The sequence below is a fragment of the Trematomus bernacchii genome, unplaced genomic scaffold (assembly GCF_902827165.1).
Source record: "Trematomus bernacchii unplaced genomic scaffold, fTreBer1.1, whole genome shotgun sequence".
NCBI classification, from domain to species: Eukaryota; Metazoa; Chordata; class Actinopteri; order Perciformes; family Nototheniidae; genus Trematomus; species Trematomus bernacchii.
In genome coordinates this window covers 8,273,150-8,288,549 of record NW_022987564.1, presented here as the reverse complement: position 1 = coordinate 8,288,549, position 15,400 = coordinate 8,273,150, and the positions used below count along the sequence as shown (strand labels likewise).

The 15,400-nt window shown below is 40.6% G+C and overlaps 1 protein-coding gene across 1 annotated transcript; it reads left to right on the top strand.

Annotated features, from left to right (window-relative positions):
• Positions 1–2,230: 2,230 nt before the first annotated feature.
• Positions 2,231–5,537, top strand: lratd2a (LRAT domain containing 2a). Its single transcript, XM_034125404.1, has one exon. The coding sequence runs from the start codon at positions 2,719–2,721 to the stop codon at positions 3,544–3,546; it is 828 nt and encodes a 275-aa protein (XP_033981295.1). The 5' UTR covers positions 2,231–2,718; the 3' UTR covers positions 3,547–5,537.
• Positions 5,538–15,400: the final 9,863 nt, after the last annotated feature.

The window sequence follows — 15,400 nt, the reverse complement described above, 5'->3', positions numbered from 1 at the left end:
CACACTTCTTCACCCATCGTTGTAGATTTATATCTAACACTTTTTTGAAAAACAACATCTGAAACATGGATGTGCAGCCTCGCGAAGAGCTACGATTTTTTTTTAGGAAGTGTAAGGTGTCGGTTTACAGTTGACTCTGCCCCCAACGGACAGGTGGATCCCCTCCTAATTGACTGTGTCTCCCAGGCCTCCCTGCTCCAATAATTTCCTAGCACCACAAATTACAGTGTGTCACTGGCGGGGGGGCACCAGGGGCGTAAACTGGGTCATGCCACCTGAGGATTGGACGCACCAAGAAAGAAGCAGTCATATGGCCTGCACGTCAACACTTTGACAGTTAATTTGTTTCAGACACCCTCACGCTGCACTGATGCTCGCTTTGGAAAGGTGTAATAAATCTGCTATATTCATTCTTCAGATTAGTTATTTTTTACTTCCATCATATGCATTATCAAACTGGCACTGCTGCAAGGCTTAAAGCTGACATTTAAAAACATTGTTCACATACAAAGTAGCCTATATACAAACAGTTGAACCAAACCTGATGAAAGGTCAATGAAGGTTACACCAGTCTCTTGAAAGCTGAAATAGTGCGATTTATCACCATTTCAAGCTAACATGTAAACAGCCTATACATCTTAGATAAAGTTACTAAGTGTGAGGATGCAGTTATCCCATTGGTGTAAGCTGTCATTGAACTAACCTAGACTCCAAAATAACTTAAAATTGTTATAAAATGGTTTATAAAATAGGCAGTTTCCCCAAAATAACTGGGACACATTTTATGGGCACACTGAATCTGAACCTTAAGCTCGTGTGGTTAAGATGTTAAACGTTGCTTCTGTCTTGACCTGGAAACCTGCATGACGATATTTGAACCCTGTGACCCAAGTTGAATCTTACTAGCCAGGGAAAACATTTAATCTGGATTAGTAAGAGTTGGAAATCACATAGCGTGATCCTGAGCAGCTCTAAGAAAGCTCAGTCTCATAATTAACCTGATAGTCTTAAGGAGTTCTGCCTAAGAGCTTCTACATGTATGCTAATCTGCTGAGTCCACCCTGGCCCAGGGAGCCATTCGGCCTGTTTAAACTAGACAAATGGATCAGATGGAGGTTTTTTCCCCCTGTTGAGACACGTCCTCTATCATTTCTACTGTGCTTAATGACTTTGCCGTCAGTTTGTAATCGGTCCCTCCAGTGGGAACTCAGCTCAGTGCCAGGGTAAATGTCAGGTTCATCCTATTTGTGGTTTGTGTCTCTCTCATCTTAGTTGAACATACATGTTTCTATTTACAGCCTGTCAAACATAAACACACCTCTTAGCATCCTCCAGTCTCTCACTCACAGCCTCCCATTTCCAGGACAGGTGTTTTCACAACCAGGATTCTGCAGCGTGTGCCATTTTTGGGGAATAGCTCATTCTCCTTGCCTCTGGGATACACTGGTGAGAAAATAGCCCATAACTGAGAGCCAGTCTAGGCAGGCCACAAACCACTACATGTGTAATGGAGACATTACAGTCCCACCAGGGGACTGAGAGGGAGCCAACCACTGTGCTGCTTCAGTTCACTCAAGGACAGGCAGGTGGTCAAAACAGTAAAAAATGTTGTACTGCTCACAGTCTTCCTTACTGTCAACTTCTAAACCAATATGTATTTATTTTTGTTTCCCTATTTTGCATCGTTTTTTTTAAAGAAACATTTAATCAAATTAAAAAATCAAGATTAATATCCAAATTAAAATAAAACAAGAACTAATAAAAAATACATCCATAAAAAAAAGTATATACAAAATGAACAATTGGCTAACAGATACATATTGTTTTAACCAATGAAATGATCCCATAAATAAAACAATAAAAACGTAAACAAATATTATAGAAGAAATAAAATGTAAAGTAATACAAATAATGAAATAGATATCTCACTACCTTGCCAAATCAATAAAAACAAACATCAAACATATATTCTAACTTAATAAAACTTAGTTACAATGAAATATAATTGATTAATAAACATATTTAATTATTTATATATTCCTATAGGCCTACAGCTTTGTATTTTATTTGATAATTAAAGCCATAAAGAAAAAATCTTATCCTCCAACCTCCTCAGACAAAGGGACATATTTACAACAGTATTTAAGTCTTAAGTGGAGATGAGGAGTCAGTGTATTGAAGGTGCGGTGATATAGAGCCCGCACACTTCCGCTTTAAAGCGAGGCAGCAGCTGAGTCGCTGCGGAGCCCCAGATCTACAGATCAGCTTCAGTTCAGCCTCTCTCTCTGCGCAGTGTGTGCGCCGTCACCACAGCGGACTAGTTTGTCTACACTAGTGCGGTGTAGACAAACATACGGGCGAGGATTTGGATAATAACTCTCATTGTTCCGTTTACGTGATCGCCTGAAGACGGAACTTTACGCAGGGAAACAGCAGGTGAGTCTACGAGGCTACACCTGCAGGATACTTCTCCTCGCGGAAATTGAAACCAGTTTGTTTTCTCTTCCCAACTCCACTTGTTGATGGGGCAACAACAAGCTACTCAAGCAGCCACACCACGGATATACACTTATGCGTAATTTAGATAAAATCCTGTCCAACGGCAGGGCGAGGGAAGTTATAACCTGTGAGGTTTTGTGGCAGATTGTGGTGATGTTTGGCGACCGGTAGCCTGACATCAGATCGTATTACACAGGCTTTCACCGGGGGAGCAGCGGCATGGGGAACCAGATGGACAAGCTGTCACATTTAAGTTACGCAGAAGTTCCCACGGTGGACCCTAACGGCGTGGACACGGAGGAAGGTCCACGGATTGGTGTCTCTTACATATTCTCCAACGACGACGACGAGCTGGAGGAAGGCTGCACGGTCGATGGCTCGGATAAGGACCCGAATAAGGAAGAGAAACAATACGATCCGCGCGACGAGGTGGAGTGCGCCGTCTACTACAGAGATGAGTGCATTTACGAGAAGAGCGTCAAGTCTGCCAACCTGGAGGTTTACTCCCCGGAGAATCTACTAAACAAATGCAAAGCAGGGGACCTGGTGGAGTTTGTGGCCACGGGTCAGTTCCCGCACTGGGCTGTGTACGTGGGGGACTTCCAGGTGGTGCACCTGCACAGAGCCGAGGTGAAAAACAGCTGTTTAACAGATGCCAGTCAAGGGAGGAGGTGTAGGATTGTGAACGACTTGTACAAATTCAAAGCTCTGGGTCCGGACATGGTGGTGCAGAATGCGATGGAGCAAGTGGGGTTAAAGGACCGGGAGCTGAGCTGGAGGAACTCGGAGGGATTTGCCGCCTGGTGCAGGTTTGGCAAAAGGGAGTTCAAAATGGGTGGGGAGATCCGGATAGGCAAGCAGCCGTACAGGTTGAAAATATTCATGTCTGAGAAACACTCACACGTGTTGGAGTTTCAGAGTTTGGAGGACATGATCATGGAGAAGAGGAGGAACGATCACCTGGGCAGGAAAGCCGTGCTGAAGGAGCTGGCCACTCACTTCAGCAGCGTGGAGCAGAGCAAAAGCGAGGAGCCAGGCGCAGACTGATGGCCTCCTGATGGCCTCCTGATGCTCTAAATGAATTGCTTTGCAAGTAGAGTAGCCTTGACCAAACATAAACTGTTACACTCTGCTTTAATCTATAGCAAGCCTTCACTTTATTTTTAATGGAAGCATCATTTTAGTCTGTTAACAATGTTATTGCCTTAAAGCCTCAATCATCAAAATCCCCCAGATGCTTCATGGCCTTAGTAATTATGAGTTCAGTTTTCTGGGAAAAATCGAATTGATTGTTTGTAGCTCCGCTCCACCACACAGAATGTAACGTTTTTATAGAGCCTTTAAACATTTATGTCAAGCTGTCATGATTTTGTGAGAAGAGTGAATGTTTCTTTATTCATCGTGTGTCCTGTTAGTTGATCCTGCTGCAGTTTAACTTCATCCCTCAGCTCTACCCAGACAGAAATGTGTCAGAGCTGCTCGCTGAATACAAGAAGGATTATTTCTGCCTTTACAAGGGTTATTCTCACACCAGCACATGTTGGAGGAAATGTTGAGGAGCTGGTGTTACACTGATCCAAGTTTGTCTTTACTGTACTCACAGTTCAAGTAAACCATGACCCTGTGTCTTCTTTTGAAATGAATAATCTGTCTTACTGTTTTTCTTTACTTTACATGCACACGAGTAAGATATTCATCCATGTCTGTTCAGTCAATTCATATAGATATCTGCTGTGTGTTTAAAATGCTTGTTTTGGCTTCTTTATATGATCTTAAAGTGTTTCTTAGACAGAGTAATTTGCTGGAAAGACAACACAACATGTGCTGTGATCTTCTCCCCTCCCTCCTCTACTGACATGTTATCTCCTTCATGTTGCAGGCCGTGCTCTGTCGTGCTCGTATCAGACTGAAGCTGGAATTACCAGAGGCAGCTTTCAGTACTTTGTGTGTTTATATGTCTGTAGACAGATGTTGTCACCACCATAGCGTCACAACCGTGCAAGATGCAGTCATGACACTTTACACGTGTGTATTTAAGACGAAAATCAAAGATGGCTGTGGCCTAAGCAGGGTGACAAAAGTCTGGGGTAGGAAGTGGTGAAGGGGTCTTCCCCCACTTTAAGCCGCTAGTATGTTAATCATCACAATGCATGTTTGATTGAGCTGTGTGCACAGGTTGCTGATAGGCCAGTTTTTTTATTTGCCAGAACGTGGCATAATGACATCAGATATACAGTCATAATAATGACAAATTCGGGTTTAGCCTGTTAGCATAGAATCATACCAGTATAAGCTTGTATAGGCAGGCAGGCAAAACCTGAAATGGACCCAACTCTAGGTAAAGCTTAACCCTCCAGCACTACCACGATTGTTTGCTGAGATATTGTGATGAGTTTGAATCAAATCATAAAGGGTGTATAAAGCAACATTCCTCAATGTTTCTAGCAGCTGCCATACAGTACATGATTTAATAATTACATTACTGCATTAAATTGATAGTAGTAACGGGAAAATGGCTCAAGTGTTTGGATGACAAACTTTCATGATCGTTTACATGAACAAATTAAAAGCGTTTTTAAACCATCTGCCACCTTAATGATTAAACTATGATCTGCCTTAATATCTATACACTTTTGTTGTTGAATCTAAACTCCACTGCATACCTATGAAAGGATTCGAGACAGTATTTCGTTTTCACTCCAGCCCCAAAGAACACCAGGGAATATTGTTGTACAGAGTGTCTCTACAGCCTCAGTGTGAGGAAATCACATTGTATCAATAAGAGTGCTCAGTGTGCCCTGATGATGGCAGTGATAAGCTTGTTTACTTATCATTGGAGGAGGCTATACTATCTGCTGTAATCCACCAATGATTCTCTCGCGTCAGAAAGTGATACTTTTTTCAAATTTATGTTTTGTTTTTCTCATATGAGTGTATTCTTAAAGCTTCTTTTGAGATAATTGAAATGCTACCCTCAAGGTTTCCCAACTCAAGAGCTTGTTATCTTGGTTGAAAAGGAATAAACATTGTACAAATGATTATTTTTTTAATGCAGAGCAACTGCACTAAATGTTTCCATGTACTATAGCAACAGAATAACAGGAAGTGGTATAGCTACAATCTTGTAACTGTCCCACAGTTTAAAAAAAGTCTGACTACTTAAATAATCTATGACTGTTTGATATATGTATAAAAATACTTTTTTTAAGGAAAACATGGATCAATAAGACCTACTGTAAATGTTACTTACAGTATGGCACTATCTTGATGCTTAAGCCCCTACAGTATGTGCTGCATTCACAAGCAGTTGCTTTGATATTCCTTACAGCAATGAAATTCAAATTAGGACATGGTTTACTCTCTTAAGGATGATGTCAGGTTTAACCTTTCCTAATTGATGTTATATACAGTAATAGAAAGTAGTGCAGCTGAGGAGATGTTAAGCTGTTACAATGGGAACATCCTGCATGTGAGGTGTGGTGCAGATAGTTGACATGTGTTGATGTTTGGCTTTAAACTTCACAGCAGTTGAACTTGATTGCAAACTTTTGACCTGTTTCTAGTTTTCAGGCACATCAATGCAGTGTTTGACAACCTTTTTGTTTACGCCCCCTTCTAGGAATACTTTACTTACAGGATTATCTGTATATCAATTATTCTCTTTGTGTCACTTTACATGCTTGAAGAATGTTCTTATTGCAGGCCTCCACAGATAACCAAAAATGGAGAAAAATCTTGATGAATTGAGACAAAGTGGGGCCGCGTCTCAACCCAGCAAAACTACTGAATATCAAGACATTTGTTTACAACTCTAAAAAACTGATGCAGAATAACCCAAGTTAATGAGCACTTGTCTGCTAAATCTTTATTATGTAAATCAGTTCCACATACACAGTTTAACGCTTGCAAAACAAACGTAATGTGTTTAAAAAAGCAAGTTTTTTAGTAGTCTTATAACTGAACACATAAGCGTCATAATATTCTGCCCAAGTTGTGTGCAAGGTTTAAACTGAGGTTTTTTTCGCATTTATTTTTGCTGTTTTTAAATGCGACCTCTGTTTAAAATTGCTTGTTGATTCTTTGGAGGCAAGAGGGAAATAAGAAATCCTTCAAGAATACAAGGTAGCATAGTAAGTATTTGATATAAAATGATCATTCAGTGGGTGAAGCCTTCCTTTAAAATGTAGGAGATTTCTACTTTTGACATTAATATCCCTCATCCTTCTGTTTTTTATACCATTCCTCCTGTAGTACAATGAGGGATGCATGATGCTCTCACAGTGAATTGGCATTACCTCTCTCCCTGGCCATTCCTCTTGATGGGACGTGAAAGCTTGGACACGGTTACCCAATTATAATCATCTGTCAGCGCGGGAACCTCATCCTGCTGCTGCTCCTATAGGTTTGATTTCATATAGGTGACAAACCCATGAGATTGGTTGCAATATACAAGAGAGAGACATCAGAGTTCATGCCTACCTGTAGCTGAAATGCAAAAGATCATTTTGCTGCACTTGTGAGAGGTACACAGTGAGAGAGGAATAGAAGGTATAGTTTTAACAAGCCTTGTTCTCATAAATAAATACTCAGACACAATTTTCCTTCCATCTGTTTACTGCCTCCACAAATACATGCAGATAAACAAAAGTTTAACAACCTGTTCGAGAGGCTCATCTTGAGGTGCTCCATTTCTCATCTCACCAAGAGATGTAGCTGTGGAGGAAAATTAATTCCAATTTTGTAATTATTCAAACACTAACAAGAGACTTGGAACACCATTAGAGCCCAACACATACTTAAGATGTTGTTTTGTCTTCACAGAAAACCCAAAGGGCTTTTAATAAAAGAGCCTGGAGACTGCATGTATTGTCAGTTTTTGAGCTGAGGGTTTTCCATGTTAATTTAGTCAAAGTGCATTATGGAGATGGAGGCAGTGGGACTCCTTCTCCATCTGTACCACGAAGCTTCAAAGCGTGCCTTACTTTTTTATATTTAAAATGTTGATTTCAGGTAAAATATCTCTAATGAAGGAGGAGTTAGATTAGAAATAGGCTCGATCATCTTCTTGCAGAGAGTTTGACGAAGCGATCGAGAGCATTCCTGTGTCTGGGTGCTAAACAATAAGCTGGAGCCTGAACCAGTAACTTCCTGAAGTATCCCTGGTTGCCTGGCAACTGCCACAGGCCAGGGAGTCGTTTTTGCACAGATTAAACAAACGAGATATAACGCGCTGATTACTAAAGCTTCAAAGGTGGTGCTGGTGGGTTTTATTCCTTTTGGACAGATCCAGCTGTTCCACCTGTTTCCAGTATTTATGCTAAGCTAAGCTAACCAGTCTCTTGCTTCATGTTTACCGTACAGACAGTTGATATTCTCATCTAAGTGTTTTCAAGAAAGCAAATATGCTGAACTCTACTACACAAACTATTACAAAAACGGTATTATGGAACACATTATGTTGTCTGTTCTTTCATATCTCTATAACTCCATCCCTAGAGATTTCGTGATGCAGCTGTTAAAAGTAGAATAATGTAGAGAAATGAATCAAAATCAGAATCAGAAATCCTTTATTAGTCCCACAGCGGGGACATTTACATTACAATTTAAATTACTTTGTTAAATCAGTGCAGCATCTAAAAGTAAAATGTCTTCCAAAAAAACATGTACAGACACAAATTAATCATAATTCTATAACAAGAACAAAACAAAAGACCCAATTAAGGACACAGCATGGAGGCCCAACCTGGGTTTCTTTTTCCAACAGGAAATCAAGTGTGAATAAAGTAATTGAAACATTTGAACTGCAGGCAAACACTCAGGCACTTTTAAAATAACGTGATTACACCTGCCATGAGTGAGTAACAGCGGCCCACATTATCAACAAAGTCTCTCCTGTGTGTCAGAGTGACGCCAGGAAAACTCCTCAATGCCTCAAGGACAATTATTATACTCTGACGTCATGGTGAGAAACTCTTTAATGGGAGGAATGTCTAAACAGTTTTTTTTAGTGGCCAGAAAAGCACTACTGTGCAATGAAGCAAAACAAAAGAATGAATCACTGGCACGGTGAATAATGAGAAATCTCAGAGGTGGTCGAGATGAGAGTAGAGCAAGACTGTGTTAGCCTCTGTGGCAACAAGAAGCAATTACAGAATTACAGGACGTGAGTAAAATCTGTCTAACAGTGGCACAAATAGTAAAAAGTAAACAATCTTACTCTGTAAAATCGAAATATATGTTTAAAGTGTGCTTACAGTACATTGGCTAAAAAATAATAATAACAATGCTGAAAGTAAATTCATATAATACTTTAATAATACTTTATTAATAAAAATACGTGAGATGTGAGTCTTGGTGTAGCCGGTCAGTCTGATTCTCTCATATTGTGGCAGGCAGAGTCAAACTGTCCTGCAATAATGAAGCTTTCTTTTATTTCTCCTAGTAATATTTATAGTTTTTCATTTTATTTTTTAAATAATTGAGGATGCCTATAGAATTTTGGGAAGAATTGTTTCCGTACTGGTTTGAATTTTGGGCATTGTATGAGGAACTGCTGCTCTGTTTCCACAGCAGTTCCTCCACACTGTTGGTATAATCGCTCGTCTTTTGGCAGCCATGTTTCCTTATAGCACTCAGTGTACGTCAACATGTGTCTGTGTTTAACGTCAGTCACTGTGGGCAGGTAGATTGCCACAGTGGACTGTCTTTTTAGGGTCAGATAACATTGGTTTTTACTTTCTGTAAGTGTTCCAATAAGTATGGTAGTTTGTTGTGTGTTTTGTTATAATTTGGTTGACTCTAATAGGTAAGGTCTCAGACTGGTCCATTGTTGTTGAGCTATGTTTTCATTTCGCCAGTAGGTTTTAGATTCCTGAAAGTGTTTTTCACCAGTGAGCTGGTTTTAGCTTCTGATAGGTTCTCAACACATTTTGGATTCAATCTGTCGACCCCTTCACTTTTCCATTTCCCATTACCGGGATGGCAGCCAATGTATTTCACCCAAAATGTGGCCCGAAGCTGTGGTCTTTCATTTGAGGTCCTTGTGGAGTGGCACAGCTGAGTGGCTTGAGATGGCGTAGAGGCAGGTGGCTTCATTGTCTGCTCAGCTTTTTGTTTACCCCGCTGTTGTCCTGCTCTGGCTTTGTGTTTGCCCGAGGGCACCCGGGTCACTTTAATAGCGTTGTTTTTGAATGATCCCAAATGTCTTCCAGGTCATTTACATTGGCTAAGTAAAGAAATTATGTTTATTTAAAGCTTTTAGCACAAAGGATTGCTAACGATGTATGCCTTTAACTAACAAGACCTAGCTTTAGATGATCAGTTCATTCATCAATCTCATGGAACACTTGAAAGTCATTTTGCTGCATGACGTGAGGCTGGGAAATCAGAAGCAATTTTACATACTGTAACCCAACAGTACAGGCTTTCTCTTCAGGGTTTACGCACCATTAAGCTGCTAAATTGGACGACACAAGTGCAGAGTGAGTCATAGCACGCAGTAGTCCAACACTTTCTTCTTATCGCTCCCTTATCTGTTGACACAGCTGGATATGCAGGCAGAGATCAGCTTTGAAAGGGCACACGCTCTACTCTGTCTGTATTGTGAACAAATCTAATAATTTTGTGTGCGTATAACGAGAAAACTAAACGTTTCACTTCAATCATTTAATTGGGAGCTCCTATCTGAACATCTGGATGGTTACATTATTTAATTTGGCAATTATTTTCTATTTATGGTCAACTGATTTTGAAGTTATTGAGTCTTTAATTCACCTTATTTCTGATGATCCTTATTGGCAGTACTCCATTCACTCAAAGAGTCTCTTTCGTACTGTAAAGCCAAAATGGTGCCATATAAGTAATTCTTCTTATAAAATGTAAGTATGAGCTCATCGGGGATAAGTTTCAAGTCTTAAAAGAAACATTTTCATGCTGCTGGTGTTAAATCACACCTTAAGATGAATCAAAGCTTTGAGTCATTAACTCAAATATATATATTATATTTGGCATGAATCCCAGACTGTGTGAAATGCGGTCCTTCTTACAGAGTGGTCTAAACGTATTTGACTATGCGTGAATTATGTATAAATATGCAATATGTTAGTGTGTCTGCCAGATCTTGGGGACATATTGCAGCTGAACATCCATTTACATCCTCATTATGTGGCCCGCCTCTGCACAGACTGTTGATTTGAATCTCTCATGGCCACAATTGTTCCACTGTCTACATAATCGGCATTTATTTACAGTCTATAGAGGCATTTCAATGTAGAGAAAAGTTTACAGAGCGAGAGAAGCTACTCCAAAATCGATTTGCATTCTGCCTCTCCTCCGCGTTCAGCGTTCCCCTTCACAAACAAATTAACGGCAACTTTCATGAGGCTGGCTGAGTAATTACTTCAAAGTGCGATGCTCTTGAAAGCACAGAAAATTGTACTGCACAACATTGCCAATTTTCAAATCAGTTATGAATGCATGTGAGACTTTTTAATGACTGTCATCTGCTCGCTCACAGCTTTTTTCAAACAAAAAGTAATTTTCAGAGTTCACTTGAGTGTATCCCATCTTTTGAGTTACATCCGCTGTCTTTGGTCCCTTTGCAAAAGTGATTATGGATATGTGTCTGTACTGATTAAATTATTCATATAAGGCAAAGTGCACTTCCATAATAGCATAAAAGAGAAATTGTTACTCCACAAATGTAGAGTTTTGAGGGTTATTGCTTAAATATTGGCCTTCTCTTCAATCCCTTTTATTGGATTTGAAGAGCACATGATGCAAATAGGCCATAATGGCAGGGGCTGAAAGGGAGCATATTGGTCATATCATTTAGATGACTGATGGAGAGTAGTAGAGAAGTAAATAGTCGAGTGACATCCCTTCTCTGCTGAGACAGCTGAGGGCACGCTCTAACTGGCACATGCCATCTGCCCTGAGATCTGGGGACCGAGGTGTTCCTCCAAAAATGTGTGTCACTGTCATCTCCATTGTGCAATCGGAGCACATCGATCCCTTTTGGATGCTGACCTCGGGTTGTTTTTCATTTCACACTTCAGTGGTTGGGGTCAAGGTTCGGGGAGGCTGAGGTGATACAAGTCAGTAGACTGATGGTGTATCGAAAAGAGAAGAACTATGATTTTAAGCTTCATAATCTGCCCGGACCTGAAGGTGCCCCGTGACTTTAATGAGCTTCAGGAGCCAGCAGTCTGGTCTCTTTGCAGAGTTAAGGGCTTTGCATTACGTGTCCCTTCACACAGGCCATTTGCTCAGATATGGTGTCAGCATGCTGAGCTTTCTCTGCTAATGATCCCACAGTCGGTCCAGGTGCTGTCACTTACATCTCTGTGTAAGGAGAGTTGACTCCGCTGGTATATGGTACATAATGTAAAGTGTAGAATGAAGCGAGGTCAGCCAACGTGCATCACATTTTTACTATTCATTATAAATGTTACCTTTCCCTGTTTAAACTCATTTGGCTTTGTCCCCCTTGATCTGGTCACATCTGGGGAGCACATTAAGCCAAATGAGCATCCACGTCCTAATTGCTGCTCATTTGCATAAATGTGTGATTTCCAGATGCCAGTAGGGGTAACAGCTGGCTGGGTCATCTCTCCGGCATGTGTGAGTGACATCCGACCGCCATTTTGGCTCTAATTCTGTCTCTCTATGAAATGTAATATGTTCCAAACCTTGACTCTAAAGGAACAGTGTGTAGGTTTGTGGGTGAATTTGGGAAGATATGAAATAGCATTCATAACTTTGTTTTAATTTCTGTATAATCGCCTGAATCGTCATGTTTTCTTTACATCTTTATAACAAACGGGACTTGTTTATTGAGTTTACCACGTCGCACCGCCATGTTTCTACGGTAGCCCAGACAAACTAAACTCTGAATATGATGTCTTGAGTTTTTTTACCTGAAGGCCACCAAAGCTATCCGACACAATGAGAAAAGGGAGATGAGACAACAGACCTCAATGCCAGATGACACTAAATCAAGACACTCTGGACCTTCCATATTTTTTATGATAACAATAAGTTAATATGCCCAATTTGTTTCCAAGGACTGTTTTTTCATCTTCATCTCTTTAGTTCATGACCTGCAACTTTCCGACACCTTTGTTGTGGTTCATTCTCATCACTCTGAATGGGTCGTTTTCCACTGTAGCAAATATCTGTTTCCAGCAAAAAGCTTCAACACAGCAGACTGATCGAGTTGAGGGTTGCATGTTGAAACATAGTTTAGCATTAAGCAGCATAAGAGTCAGATCTTTCCCTTGGGATCTGGTAGAAACCAAAATCAGAGCTGAAAAATAACAAATATTGGACTTTTATTCTTGACTTCGCCTGAAACACAGCTCGAAATGAATGCTATTGTTTCTCTGATACAAGTTATCTCCCAAAAGGTAACAAAATAACAGTGTGGAGTTCACAGCTTGTTTCCGTTGCACATAAGCCACAAGAAAATCAGCTTTGGCAGCATTGAATTTCTTTAAAACATCACTGGATGACATGAGAGGGGTGAACCTCATTGTTTCTTACTACAAACTGTTAAGAGGGAGGGCAGAGGACACACTGACACTCTTTCAGATTGTTGCCTCTGGTGCTCACCATGCGGTCCGGCTCCTGCACTGCAGTCGGTGCTGAGCCCTTCTGGAACTCTAACCTTGAAACAAAAACACTCACCCAAGGCTGGTATTAGGAGGAAATTAGATTGACAATCAGACCTGGACATCGCGGAAATATCAATATCTGCAAGTCACCGCTGAAACAACAATGTATTTAATTAAAGGAAATAATTACTTCAAACTAAATAAAAAGAAAGATAAGTAATGCAACATTGAGAATAAAATAAAAGGCGTTGTGTAGAATCATATTGTGAGTCCTTTATTTAATCAATTCTTCTGCGCCTCATTACCAGATAATCAGACAACGTTCAACGTGCACTGACTTTCCGCTTTACTCAGCTCTGTGTTTTTGTGGACATCAGGGGATAACATCTAAAAAAGAAAACTAAAAAGGAGAAGTGATCATGATAGAAGAGCGCATTAAAATATAAGTTACCATGTTCAAATATCTAATAGAAAGGTCCTGTATTTGCAGCAAAACCTGTTCTAGCTGTGGATTTAAAATGAGGATTATTAAATAAGTGCTAAAATGTGGTTACCCAGCAAATCTAATTTGTATTCCCTTTGGTATTTACTAGAGGGGAGGTACACCGGGTACGTTAACTCTGTTTGTATTCACAGTGTGTGTAAAGCCGAGAATAATGAGCTCACACTCATGAGGTACATTTTCATCACATTGTGCCCTGTGTGGCAGCCTAAGCAGAGGAAATTCCAGTGTGTCAAGAAGCTTGATTACAATAACAACAGCGGCACAGAAAACAAAGGATCAAGTCAGTTGCATGTGGAGCGTAAAGCTAGAGACTGATTAAGGGTGTTTTAGCAGCATGTTATATCAGAGGGAATGTTAATAACAGCGTGGGGAGTCACGCAGCGCCACAATTTGAAAAACAAGTGTGCTCCAATTACTAAGGGCATGTATTTCATCTGAGTTTGTTTCCCCTGTGCATTTATGTTGATATAAAACTGATAAACGGAGGTTATTTTGCTGTAGAGGAGGGTAAAAGTTTACAGTAACGGCATTGCTTTTTGTATTCACCCTCCATTTAATGGAAGCGCATTAGCGAAGTCATATCTGCTTCATCATAAAACACAAGGGAGCCTGCAAGATTACAGAACTACAGGCTCAGTTATCTGCATTGTTTGGAAGCAAAATGAAATGTCCTGGTATTGTTCGCTTTGTTGATATTGTTGGTTTTATTCCTGTAATTTTTTATCTCAGTTTTATGAGACGCAGTTTGCAATGTTTGTTTTGATAACTTGCTCCCGTATAAATAAACATAGTTATTGCTTTATTATTGTCCTCATATCGATGTTTCTGACACAACTCAACATCCTCATTCAACGCCTCTTATCGCAGGAAGCTGAATTCAGTCACAGCTCAGTAAGGGGCTGAGCTCTCAGGCCCAGCAGTATGCAGGTTATGAACCCTATCATTATGGGGAAAATGTCACTGTGTGTACCAGCGTTTTCAGAAAATTGCATAGAGGTTCATTCGCAAGGGGTCATACAGAAAGATGCCATGGAGATAACTTACCTGTCCTTGCTTGCCGGAGGCTTGTACTGTAAAGGATGCAATCTGAGAATAAGGTTTGCATCCTCCATACCCGTACCTCAACCCATCAACCTCTCCCTTCAACAGCAGGCGTAGGCTATGTGTCAACCAAAGAGACGGTCCTCATGTTTGCTGAGGTCAAAGTCATCTGTCAAACCGGCGAGACGGCTGGCTGGCTCCGTGGAGGTAATTGGTAGCATTGCTGCCTTCGAGGAGAAGCTTGACGAAAATCTTGCTGTGTGTCAGGGAAGTTGGTTTGGGGAGCAAAGGCTCATCTGATGGCTGGCTGTGCTGAAAGGCAAACACGCTGAAAGCGACAGGAAAAAGACGCTCTCGGGCACGGAAGCAATCAAAGGCAATTGGCACTTTTTGCTCCAGATGATATTACCACTACATAAAAACAGCTTTTATCTGCCACCCAAACGCCCCAAGTAAACTGTTGCAACTTTAATTGTGGGTATAATGAGGAGTGTTTAAGGGAAGGCCATGCCTGGAGTTTTATTACTCTTCTTAACAATGGATGTGTATGACTTAAGAGGTAGTTTGAATGTCACATATTTGTGTCTTAGAAATCTCCCCTGGAGACGCTTGAGCTCCAGGCCAGGGAAAACCCTCCAATCACATTTCAAGGCCAATTCTATGGTTGCCAGGATACAGAGCTTCATATTAAAAGTATATCCAGTCAGGCTTTATAACTACGGCTGAGCCAAGTAGTGTAGAT